This window comes from Lepisosteus platostomus, chromosome 11 (assembly GCF_059453375.1).
Source record: "Lepisosteus platostomus isolate fLepPlt1 chromosome 11, fLepPlt1.hap1, whole genome shotgun sequence".
Taxonomy (NCBI): domain Eukaryota; kingdom Metazoa; phylum Chordata; class Actinopteri; order Semionotiformes; family Lepisosteidae; genus Lepisosteus; species Lepisosteus platostomus.
Genome location: NC_142621.1, coordinates 15,658,714 through 15,672,419, shown reverse-complemented (window position 1 = coordinate 15,672,419; position 13,706 = coordinate 15,658,714). Strand labels below are relative to the sequence as shown.

The following is a 13,706-nucleotide window of genomic DNA, read 5'->3' as shown; positions in this document are numbered from 1 at the left end:
ATTGGTAAGGGCCAATTGGAAATTTGGCCAGGACACCGGGGTTACACCCCTACTCTTTTCGAGAAGCACCCTGGGATTTTTAATGACCACAGAGAGTCAGGACCTCGGTTTTACGTCTCATCCGAAGGACGGCGCCTGTTTACAGTATAGTGTCCCCATCACTATACTGGGGCATTAGGACCCACATGGACCACAGGGTGAGCGCCCCCTGCTGGCCCCACTAACACCTCTTCCAGCAGCAACCTTGGTTTTTCCCAGGAGGTCTCCCATCCAGGTACTGACCAGGCTCACACCTGCTTAGCTTCAGTGGGTTGCCAGTTGTGAGTTGCAGGGTGATATGGCTGCTGGTTAAGTAAAGGCTTTTCTGAAGAAGAAGGTTCTGAGTCTGGATTTGAAGGAGTTTAGAGAAGGTGACTCTCTGATATCCTTGGGCAAAGAGTTCCAGAGCTTGGGGGCATAGCAGGAGAAAAAAAGATGTTTTGACAGTATGCTGTACATGTGGGTCGAATGTTAAGCCAGAATCGAATATAACCCCAAGGTTTTTCAATTTTGATTGAAGCTCAAGTACAGAGCCATCTACGGACAGGGTTACAGGACTGGCTTTACGAAGTTGATGGGGGGTACCAATAAGCATGACTTCAGTCTTGTCACAGTTAAGATGAAGGAAGTTTTGAGTCATCCAAATTTTTATGTCAGAGATGCAATAAGATAGAATAGAGACAGCCACATCAGTGTCGGGTTTGGTATGGATGTATATTTGAGTATCGTCAGCGTAAAAATTAAAGCTGAGGCCATGTGATCTTAAAAGCTGACCAAGTGGGAACATGTAAATGCTGAAGAGCAAGGGGCCCAGTATTGAGCCCTGGGGGACACCAGACTTGACAAGACCAATTTCAGACCTGTACCCATTGAGAGAGACAAAGTGATAGCGATCAGTGAGGTAAGACTTAAACCATTTGAGGGCAGTGTCAGAGACTCCAAACACAGTCTCAAGACGAGAAAGTAAGATGTTATGGTCAACAGTGTCAAAGGCAGCACTGAGATCAAGACGGATGAGTATGGAAAGAGAACCAGAATCAGAAGCTATTAGGAGATCGTTGGTGACTTTGACTAGGGCGGTTTCTGTGCTGTGAAGTTGACGGATGCCAGATTGGAGGGGTTCGAAAAGGTTGTTTGTCATGAGGTGGTTATGTAACTGAAGTGTGACAGCACGTTCTAGAATTTTAGAGAGAAAGGGTAAGTTGGAGATGGGGCAAAAGTTGTTAAGATTGTCGAGAGCCATGTTAGGCTTCTTTGGCACGGGAGTAATAGCAGCAGTTTTGAGGACCGTTGGTACAATGCCGGTGCTCAAGGATTCATGTATTATATTGAGGACAATGGGACAGAGAGAAGAGAAACAGCACTGGAATAAAGTGGTGGGAATGGGATCTAAAATAGATGTGGTGGGTTTCATGCGCGTAACTAGTTTGTTTAGGGATGCTGAGTCAAGAAGAGAGAAGCTGGAGAGACGGGAACCAGAGAAGTTGGATGAGGAGGGAGGAGGTATGGAAATTATATCCGTAGTGGAGAGAATGTGATGCCGGATGTTGTCAATCTTAGAACTAAAGAAATCTAAGAATGTGTTGCAAAGTTGTGATGAGGCAGGTAATGTGGTAGGGCAGTTTGGCTTGAGCAGTCTGTTGATGGTGGAGAAAAGATGTCTGGGATTGTTTTGGTGATTATCAATGATGTGAGAGAAGTAGGTGGATCTAGCAGACTCTATAGTCACCTTATAATCAGATAAGTAATCTCTCCAGGCCTGATAATGTACATTTAGGCCGGAAAGGCGCCACCTACGCTCAAGTTTGCGAGAGGCTGCCTTCATGAATCGCAGATGGTCATTGTACCAGGGGGCAGGGCGAGAGAAGGAGATGCTTCGAGTTTTTAAAGGAGCAAAGGTGTCGAGGGTAGATAAAAGAGCATTGTCAAGTAACTGTATTTTGTCCTCTAGCGGGTCAGAGGAAGAGAAACAGGATAAGGAGGACAGAACAGAATTTGCAAACCTTGGGTGATCAATTGATCCCCAGTTGCGGAAATTTACAGAGCGTGAGGGGGAAGTGTTAGAAACAGGTAATTCCAGATTGAAGAGAATGGCTAAGTGGTCAGAGAGGCCTAGATCAAGGGGAGAGCAGTGGGAGACAAAGGAGTCATTTGCAATAATTAGATCTAAGGTGTGTCCTTTGTTATGTGTAGGGGTACAAGCAAACTGAGTAAGGTCAAAGCATCCCAAAAGAGAAAGGAAGTCTTTAGCCAGACTGGAAGAGGTTGAATGAATATGTATATTAAAGTCCCCTAGAATAAGGATCCTTTTAAATTTAAGGGATAAGAATGAGAGAAAATCAGCATACTCACCTAAGAAGACTCCACTGGGTTTGGGTGGTCTGTAAACTGTGGCAATAATAGTAGATTGGGGGATAGAAACATTTAAAACAAGACACTCAAAAGAAGAGGGAGGAGGTATAGCTATAGGACTTAGACTGTAAAAAAGGTTGTAAATAACAATGATGCCCCCGCCTCTGCCTGAAAGACACAGAAGGTCAAACAAACCATATCCAGGAGGAACTAGTTGGTTGAACAGGAGTCCAAAATGTACTGTATTTGATGGTAAGATTTTGACCATACTGTATGTGTCCTATCATAGAGCCTTCTGTGACACTCCGGATGTAAAGGGTGACTAAACTGCCTTGGCAGTTTCTCTGTGCCATTTAATAGGATTTAATGAGTCACTATATTGAGAAAAATACACGGCTTTCTTCCTCTGTCAGTAAACTGAGAGGTAGAGCTGAACAGGTTTTATTTTTATATTGGCTTATTTTATTTTAATTTTCATTATTAAGATCATCATGTATTGAGGGAGAGTAAGTTGTAGCATCACTGCCTGTGTCAGTTTCTTAAACGTGAAACGCTGAAGCTGGTTTTCTCCTTTCGTTTTGATCTGGATTGCTCTGGTTTGAGCCACAATTGTGCGGGTTTAATCGAATCAAGCCACATATCCTGGTAATGAAAAAGCACTTAAATGTTTGCAGTGTCCGTGAAGCCAGCCCAGGGATTTACATTATTGACCCTGTATCTCTATTGTGAGCTTGTGCGTGTGTTTGATTGGAGGGATTACTATGGCTATTATGGAGAAAATGGCTCTGTCCATCAAACTGCTAAAGCTCACATATCAGCTAGAACACAAACTGGGGAGATTTGCCAGGTTAAATGTCGGAGTGCACCCCGGGTTTGCTTCAGAAATCTTCCACAGGAAAACTGGATTTTGTAAATCCATGAGATTTTAAAGGTACAGCTTAAATCCTGAATGCTTTCAACTTCTTTCCAGTACAGCAATGTGGCTCAGCTGGTGCATAAAGTGAATCTTTTTTTCTGGACCAGTGTCAGTTAAGATGGGACTTTGCATGAATATAGACTAACATAAGAAAGCTGTTAAAAGGTTATTGGTTTGGTTTGACAAGGAAAAAACAATTTATCAAAATAATGAGATATGTCTTCTTTAAAAATGCAAAAGAGTGTAGTGTTCTTCAAAAGAGAGTTGGAGGGTGGCAGGAAGGGGGTTCATGCAATGGAAGCTATGAATTAAATGTTTCAAAGTCATAGAGTAAATGAGCAAGCACATACATTTCTTAGAGACTAGTATTTGTAATCTTGTCATTACTTGGGAAGTGAAGTGAAGCAAAGCAAGAAATAGGAGGAGGAGGATTATCAGGGTTACAGTGAAACTAAGCAAGCCACTTCATTGACATGACTTCCATTTGCAAGAGACAACAGGAAACTGCAGCTTTTTTGGAAAATGCAAAAGCAAAAAATTGCTTTTGTTGCAAGACGAACTTTAATCAACAGCCCTGACAGACAACCCCTGACAAACTGCGTCAGCTGGGCGCTGTGCCCTGCTCTGGTCTAATCAGCCGCCAGCACACCAGATTGCTGCAGAAAATGGAACCACTTGCGCACATCAGCTCAGCCCTCTTAACAAAGGTCTGTGTTGATCTAGCGTGTAGGTAAGTGTTCATTTGTTGTGCAGAAGTGCAAGACAAAAAAAAAGACATTGAGCAGTGAGCCCGGAAAAGTCAATTTCAAAATCAATTTGTATACCTCTCCAGTTCTGAACTAAGCCCTCAGTAAGTCAGAATTGCCCTAGAAAAAGACCCACGTCACATTGCTAAGGGGCCATTTGGAGTCTCAGCTATTGTTCTGGAAACAGTACCAGACATCAATTATGTAGCAAGAGAGATCACCTAGAAGGTTAGGGGTGAAGGTCACTCTGCGTTAAGTATAAATCGTGGGCTGAGTAACAGTGGCCCTTTCCTTTTCCCTATAAATAATGGTGTTATTGTTGAGGAAATTGTGCAGTGTGTCCAAGTGATAAGCCTAATATAGTTATAGCAGTGGTTTAATGGCAGCATTTGGAAAACCTTTATCCTTTATCTTTGTCACAGGTAGTGCTCCTTTTTTAATAATTAATAGTGGTGCTGAACCATTTTTCATCCCACTACATTGTTCATCCTTTCCTTTTCCTTTCTTTCCATGAGAATGATCATCTCTTACACTGTTGTGCTAAAGCCATTTTGTATTTTTGTATTCTACACACATTTCTGGGGTGATCTTCTAGTAAAGTTTTATCCATTCTACTTTAAGCTGACATTCCTGATAGATCTGTGTTTTGTAGTATAAAGCCTTTAGGGATGTGTAGAGAGACATCTACACATGTCTCTGATGATGTTAATTATGAAGAACACCTAACAATGCATCAATAAGATTTGATTGGTCAATGTGATGGATTAGCTACTGCAATTCAGATTGGCTGCCCATGCATGGTTTAGTTTTTGTGATTGAGTTTTATGGAGATAAGTGTGATTCTTTAAGTGTGAATTAAAGATTGCTAAATAATGAACGTGTTTTTTCTCTTTCATACTAACCTGTATTAATAATTGTCAGTTATTATGCCATTAGAAAATACTATTGGAGGCTTTGAGTAGTTTGTTGATGCACAGCCATTTGGACAGCAGTATATACAGTATATTTATCTCCCTTATCACAAGTAACCTATGTTCTACTGGAATGTGTCCTTAATTCCAGGCTGAGTTTTCAAGGTGATAGGACATTCTCTGTGCACTCAGACTCTGAATTCTCTGCCTAGGTTTAGCAGAGACTTGGGATGTGTTGGGAATTTTAAATAATTTAACATTTAAATAATATTTTTCTTTTGCTTCCTCTTCTGATTTATTTTATTGTAGTTAGTTATAATTAATATAGACATTTAAAATTGTGGGTTGTATTTGTCTTCTTTGCTTTCCTGTTTTAATCGTCACATAATTCCTTAGTCGTGTTAATCGATTGTGAAAGATATACAGTAATGTACACGGCATATGAAGTTGTTTGGATCTGCCTGTTGAGTTACATAGAAGAGTTTTACTATATGTTTATATGTGCTGCATTAAGAGGTTTGTTTAGTGTACAGAAGCATTCGATGGCTTTTTCACTGAGACATGGTTCTTTAAGTTTTGTAAAATGTAAAGACAGAAAAAAACAAAATGTCTGAAGTAAAACTTCTATAATATATATATATCATGTACAGTAGCTCATACTCAGGAATAGTTTACTAATCAAAGAATTGTTGCTATTTAAACTGGTATATTCCCTAAATAAGATGTCTCTGGAAATGGTACATTGTTTAAGATTACTTCAGTTAAACATGATGAAACATCAATGCAGTGCATAAAGGTATTGTAAAGCTATATTAAAATCATATAACAAATTAAATATAAAAACATACACTAATACTATATTTTCTGTTTGTTTAGAAAAATGACATAAGAATATATCTGCCCTCAATGTAATAACAATTTGTGGCCTTTCTTGGCCACAATAATTAGAGATCATTGAAGCAGGTGGGTTAAACATTAAAGGCAAGCCATCACTGAAGTCACACAGTACTTCAATTGTTACTGTGAATTTTGTGTGTGAGAATTTAGAGGGCTTCTTTTTTCACAGCATTTTGAATATTGCTTTTCATGTGGCTTCACATAAGCTTTTCGCTTTGCATATCATAGCAAATAATGGACTTGCTTTAACTCTTAAGTCTATCTCGATGTGACATGCAAAGGGTAGGAATACTGTAGCCTTACTGACTACTCAGGATGCAGGCATGCAGAGAGACAAAAGGACAAAGCATTCACTTTTACTCTTGAAGGCAGTATTGATAGTGCAACATATCCACAAAGGTGGTTAAGGTGGTTCACATCTGGAATGGGACATAAAAGTCTGGGACTACTCTTTCAAGGACATTTGGTTGTCTTTCCAAAACAGTGATTTGCCTTTCATGGAACATGCACTTCAATAGTTTAACAGGGGTGAGAGATGGCCCTCTCTTTCTGGCTTCTGCTGGAAGAAGCCAAGACATAATGATAGCCTGGTCAGAAATTTCCATTGTTTTGGATTCGTTTTTTCTTCTCTGCCTTTTCTTCCTTCCTTGAAAAGTTCCCAGACCTTGCTATTTCTAGTTCAAAGCAAAGTTTACTGCTTCTAAGCCTTTCCAAAAATACTGACCGCTAATCACACTCTGGAGAGTGACTCAGCCAGGCTGACACACTCCCAGGGTACCCTGCTGTGACTCTGCTCTTCCAGCCTCCAGCAGCATGGCAAATGCCAATTCAAAACACTCTTTCAAACTGCCATGCCTCTTGGAGAGGGTGAAAGGTTTTGCATGACAATTGTGGGTGATGGTAGTCCCTACAACCTTTTTATTAAGACTTGTTTCAGACTGTCTGTAAAGAGCCCCACTGTGCACCTGCCTTCAATATATTCCTCTTAGAAGGCCTATGACAGACTCACACACCAACTATTTACCTCTGTGCTGGCTGAAGTTCAAACCTGGCTCAGGTTACAAGTGAAAGGAGCTGGGTGGTGATGTCAGCTCACAAAAGCAGCTCACAGCTGGTAAGGCTGGCTTGTCACAGTTAATTTAAGTAGAGTCTGGTTCAAGATTGAGGTTGGGGCTAGGGGAGGAGGTCCACCAGTATCTTAAGTGGGTGTCTGCCGAGAATGTCAAGGGGTGTATGAGTTAGGACATGGCACTAGGGAGGAGACTTGTAAGTGCCCTTGGTCCCAGGAATTTGGAGATACTGTACAAGCTCGATTTCATGCTGCATCCAATAGAGTGGACCTGATTTTCAAGAGATCATGCCAAAGGTAATTTTTAGACCTTAGTCTCTGAGAAAAATAATTTTCTCTTTAGTGTGCTTTCTTCTCTAGAAGTCTGAGTCCTGCATTAAATAAGCTGCCCATTCTCCATAAAACTGTTATAGTCAATAGTGACACTACGTGGATTATTGTGTGCCAAGATTTACACAGCCAAAGAGGACTGAAATAATTATGTGCTTCTTATAAAAGACTCACTGCACCCAATGACACTTGTCCTCACAATAGCACTTCTAAAGCAAAACTCTGTTATGGTAGGGTTCAGCTTACCATCATGAAAACAAAGCTAACTGAAAGAAACTACTAAATTATTATTAAGCCTTAATTGCCATTGTGATGGTTTTTTAGAAACATCTCTTCAAAGAAAGCAGCAGCTGTGTCTTCATGTCCACTCCCTTTCGTTAAACATAATTCTGAACTGACTTCTGCTGTCAGGGGTCGGTTGGCAGAAGGTGTTGAGCTAAACTCAAACACAGTCCTTGGGTCTACACAGCCTTTAAGAGCTGAGGAGCAGAGAAGCATTGTCGTATTAACACCCATTTACAACACAGAACATGTGTCTCAGAGACTCATACCCCAAAACAAAGGTGAAAAGGGAACTTTTCTTATCAGCTGAGCTCTGTCTCCACACCAGCATTTTGACTGGACCCATGCTTGGACTACTTGAGTTTCTGAGCTCTCAAATAAAGGAATGGAGCAAAAAAGGAAGATATTTCATGGGACAAAAAATGATTCCTTCATTCAGAAAGAAAAAACAGCCAAGTACAAGAGCAACAGAAATGTTTTTTTCAATATCCTAAAATATGCAAAACTATTGTGTCTGTTTGTAGAAGGTGAAATAATACCTGTTGTGAAAAGTGAATATTATGGATGGGATTAAATGTAATGAAGAGAGCAGTGTAGCAGGCAGATGTTTCTTTGAGAGAGTTACTTTCAGACGTGCAAAAACACCCCATCAGACATTGGATCTGTCCTTTGTTTAGTTTTCTTTTATATTAATGAGACCTGAGAAAGTTCTTTTGAGCTTTTTTCTTGTTCAAAGGAGACAAATCTCTCAGACTTGACCCCAGCTCTGTGCGGACGGCTTGGTTTTGGCAGGCAGATTTGTATTACATCACTAGTGGTGCACAACATGAATATGGAAAGCAAAAGCACTACATAAGGCCAGTGCACTTAACATCCCCCTGTCTCTCCTGCTAAACCAGGGACACACAGTCTGACCATCGGATTAGAACAGGAAATTGGGAGTCAACTCCTCAGACCTTATTTGCTCAATTGCAACCCCCTGTGAGTTTCCTCTCTCCCAACAGGAGACTGTGTTGGCTTTTGATGACAATGCACAATTTCCAAAAGCCAGATGCACCAGGCAGGGGGTCCCTGCACAGGACAGAAGGCAGAATAATTTCCACCGGGTAGCAACTGCTTTAAAAGATGTCACAGTGCATAACCAAAGACGGAGCATATTTAGTAAGAAAAAAGACTGCCAATTTTATGCTCCATTTTACGATTCACAAAGCCCATGGGATAAGGTTTTTTCATTTGTGGACAGTGTTCTCTATGAAAAAACAATACCAAAAGATGTATAAACAGTTTACAGCATTTGGAGAGTATGATAAAGAAAAAACTTGAATATGAAGAGCAGGAAAGACACGAGTGGGTAAATAATTGCTTGTTTTGGCCACCGCTTATCAGTATACTGCATAGAGGAAAGGCAATATCCTGACTTGATTTTCTGTTTTAAACATTTAGAACAGGGGATCAAGCCTTCATTATGTGGTCAAACCTTCAGTATCCATCACTTTTGCTTTTATATAGACAAATGGTTTATGTTTTGATGAAGTATACTAAATTTAAGACAGAGCAAATTCAAAATTTACATACAATTACTGTCTTATGTCCCAAGTTAAAGAAAAGCAGAAAAGATGATGAGTCCTTCCTTCTGTGTCTTTATGCTGAAATCAGGCAGTCACCTGACAGAGGCAGCAGTGCCAGGCCAGACTCTTCATATTACATTTCACTGCCTGTCCCAGCCCTGACTGCAGATTAATCTCACAGCTCATTTACCAGCGGTGCTCACAGAGAGGAAGAGGAAGGCCAGGCGTGCAACATGAAAGGCTCTTCCTGGGTCCAGTGAGAGAGGGCACAGAACAGGCCCTGACAGGGAGAGGATTCAAGGCCATGGAGTCACAGGACATCTGAGATATTTTGGATTGTTTCCCCTATTGGAAAAAAATGAACTGGATACATTTCCATTTTTAATAATAATAATAATAATAATAATTAATTGCTTCCACTTATATAGCGCTTTTCTGGACACTCCACTCAAAGCACTTTACAGGTAATGGGGACTCCCCTCCACCACCACCAATGTGCAGCCTCCACCTGGATGATGCGACGGCAGCCATAGTGCGCCAGAACACTCACCACACACCAGCTATCAGTGGGGAGGAGAGCAGAGTAATGAAACCAATTCAGAGACGGGGATTATTAGGAGGCCATGATTAGTAAGGGCCAATGGGAAATTTGGCCAGGACGCCGGGGTTACACATCTACTCTTTTCGAGAAACGGCCTGGGATTTTTAATGACCACAGAGAGTCAGGACCTCAGTTTTACGTCTGATCCGAAGGACGGCACCTGTTCACAGTATAGTGTCCCTGTCACTATACTGGGGCATTAGGACCCACATGGACTGCAGGGTGAGCGCCCCCTGTTGGCCCCACTAACACCTCTTCCAGCAGCAACCTTAGTTTTTCCCAGGAGGTCTCCCATCCAGCTACTGACCAGGCTCACACCTTAGCTTAGCTTAGCTTAGCTTCAGTGGGCTGCCAGTTGTGAGTTGCAGGGTGATATGGCTGCTGGCTTAATTTTTTAGAGAAAATATTTTTTTAGAAAATGTAATGTTACACAAATGTCGTATGGTAGTATTTAGAGAATACTCTGAGTAGGGAAAAGACTAAATTAAGGCTATATTAAATTTGGGAAGCCTTGATTATCTGACACTACACTAAGCATAGAAAAACAAAGCATCAGGCAGGGCCAGATGAGGATGCTCCTGCAGAAAGCTGTTATTTATACTATGGTATGTAAGTGTTGTGGAAAAAACTTAACAATTCCACTAGGTGTGCTCATGTCACTTAAAGTCCCAATTTTTCAGACTGGGTATTAAATCTCTGTAACAAAATTAATTAATTCACAGTATCACAAAATTTTACACATTTCAAGTTAAGTACAAAATCTTTGTGAACATTGTGAAAGTACCATATGGTTGCCATGTTGTCACTGGCAGACCAAAACCCACTGGTCTCACCACAGACGAAAGCAAGAGTTTGCACAAATTATGCTGTAAAAGCTGCCCCTTTTGCTCACTAGATGCTGTAAGCGAATGGGAAACATGGTCCCCTAACAAAGTTAAAATAAACTAGTGCATTTAGAACTAAAATGAAGCTACTAGGTACATGTTAATGTGTACAACCTCCAATTTACATGACAAAAGAGATAAGGTTTCAATGTGTGGGTAGCGCCATATTGTTGTCATTTTCTACAATTCAGAATGAGGCAACAAATCTTTGGGTGATAGGGACATTTTCACATTACATTGCAAACATTTTCTAGACCAAGCAAATTTAGCTACTATATTAATTTTAAATATTTTCATAAAATCGACACATATAAGGCAACATTTGTTTTAAGATACTTTATCTAAGTATTGCAAAAAAGGGCCACCTACCAACCAACATAAAATACACTAAAATACAAGTTTGCAATAGTGCTCTATTATTTACAGTACATTGGTGATTATTTTATAAATCACACCTAAAAGTTGAGGACTAGTAGGACTTATATCTTTGGAGGACTTGCTGTGCCATAGCCAGTGTTGCCATCTGAACAGCTGATTTGAATGATTGCTATTGATTTGAATTCAACATTTTTGCAACAGTTTTGCCTACAAATACTACTTACTTGTTAACTCAGCATGCAGATCATGTTCAAACATTTCATGGGTTAAATGTCTGCTGCACATCCTGTGCTTATTTGATTGTACATGATGTTGAATCTTGTCAGGGACTTGTCAATGGTACCAACATCAGTGCCCATGTTTTTTAACCATCTCAGTTCAATATCCCTTGGAAAAGGAAACGCTTTGACGTTCTACTGATATGATCCTCTGTTTTGCGTACGACCACTATGTTCTGAACAGCCAAAAACTCAACATTTAGGCATCACTTAAAATACATATGTGAGTTCAAAAAGACAAAAAGGGATTAACCCCATAATGTACAAATAGAGCTCTAGTTCCTCTTTAAACTGGGCTTTGTATATTACATTGGGTTACTAGTAACAGAGATATGTCTATGACTATGTCAAAACAAAAGAAATGTCATTGTGTTATACTAACAAAAAAAGTAAAGCCTTTTTATATCTTTGTAATTAGCAATCGCTTTGGAACACTGGCCAGTGCAGATTTGACTGAATCCTGGAAAAACTGAAGCAAGTCTAGCCTTAAGAGTAATAAGCAGCACATTTTATCAAATGGTTGAAGTCCACAAGGCAATCTGCAATGTAACAAAAAATGAAGAAGGTGCTCCAAGACTACAGATAGTGGAGGTACAGTGATACAGCAGGCCCTTGCTGCTGGTATCAGCAGTGAACCTGTCCTTCAACCATGCCAGTGATTCTTAGTCAAAATATCCTCCTGTTTCTCTCTTAAGTCAGACATGCATTTTACTTTTTAACTGTAAGCATTCTATTATAAGAGTATACAACTGATATAATCGGCCCAATTACAGGAAAGTCTTCTGAGACCCTTATACCCTAAGATGCTAAAACTCAAGGGCACAGAAGCAGTTACCAACTGGTTCTGAATACTGTATCAGTAGCAATTTGGGTATAAAGAGGGAATGGTAACTGCAGTTTCTTAACAAAACAGTTGAAGAGAAAAAGCAAGCTGAGAACTAGGGATTGGATTGTCCAACCCAGGCTGCCAGACTGTATCCATCATGTAAACCTTAGCTGCATCAGTATATGTATATGTATATGTATAATGTATATATATGTACAGTATACTGACTAATCAATTAACAGAAACAATGTGACCTACCCTCACATGTTTTACTGTATTACATTTCCCATTTCCATGGTACTCGGGCAAGTTTCTTACCATGATTGAACAAGCCTCACAATGTTTTAATAATAATAATAATAATAATAATAATAATAATAATAATAATAAATCATTAATGGGATGATTAGATGCAGCTCTGTTTGACATGCCCACACTTGAGTGACTCATCTCTTCTGGCAGCTGGGACAACATATCAGCTTCTTTATAAAGCCAGATTAATTTAAAGAGATCTGGCTTTATTAATCCAATCAGGGCTGCCTAAATCTGGAGGCTATAGCACCAAATCTCCTCTAACCACTCCCAAAAGCTCTCTCTCTATTTGTCTCTCAATCCGCTTCTAGATCTCCGCCTTCTGTATTTTCTCCCTGTACTGCTTTTCTTTTCTGCCTCAGCCAAACCTCCCCATCTCTCTCACTCTCTCACTCAAGTTCAAATTTGCTTGGTTTCTAGTGATGAAAAAGAGACACTCCTGTATTCCCAACACACTTTCGTAAAATAAAAACCATTAAAATGTAATTTCTCTCTATGAATATTATATATGCATTTACAGTATGTACTGTAACTGTGTCATGGCATCAATTTGGCATGTGCAGCCAAGATTCAATCTGCTATCTTTCAGACATCTCTGAGCCCTTAGAAGCTGCAGAGCACACAACTGAGTGAACAAAAGACAAGTCAGATTTGCAACATCTTTCAAGCTCCAGAGGGCTGCATCACTGTTACAGACAATGAAGTCATGGAATAAAGGTTTATTCCATGCTGAAAAGAGAAGAAAATAAACACCCGGAGAAGGCTCCACAGCCGAAACGTTGCGTTTCTTTTCTTGTTTTTGCAGCCTACACATATATCATTCAGGTTTTTAAAAGGTCCACACTCTTTATTTTGTACTTTGTTTAAATGATGTACTTGTCTATGAGATTAGATGGTGTCAAGGATTATATCTAGAGTCAGATATATGTGGTAGAAAACATGTTCACCTCTTAGTCAGGATTCCGCAACAGGTCAGGTTTACAATTTTTTTGTTTTGTTTCCAGAATCCATTACTTGCAAAAAATATATACAGCTAAATCCTCCGCAGTACAGCCTTTGCTGGAAAAAAAAAAAGAAAGTGACTGATGATATGTTTCTGTTGAATTATAAAATGTAAACAGCATGTTAGTTTGGCCTTGCTAATTAATTCTCATAGACAGTATATACAGAATTTATCTGTAAATCTGTAAATGTGCGACCAGGCAAGGGGTAGCTTCCAGGATTGGTAGGACTAGTTGTGTGAGCCAGACAAGTTTATTAAGATGTGCTCTTATCCATTATTAAATAACTGCTCCATTTGAATCCCTATTCAGTAAA

General features: G+C 39.9%; 1 protein-coding gene across 1 annotated transcript in view; it reads left to right on the top strand.

Moving 5' to 3' along the window:
- Positions 1 to 13,706, top strand: part of LOC148652104 (phosphatidylinositol 3-kinase regulatory subunit alpha-like) — a 74,772-nt gene extending 61,066 nt beyond the window's left edge. Inside the window, exon 6 of the mRNA XM_088598705.1 lies at positions 12,979 to 13,706. Within this exon, the coding sequence (XP_088454831.1) occupies positions 12,979 to 13,022 (44 nt within the window). The 3' untranslated portion in view covers positions 13,023 to 13,706. The remainder of the gene's footprint in view (positions 1 to 12,978) is intronic.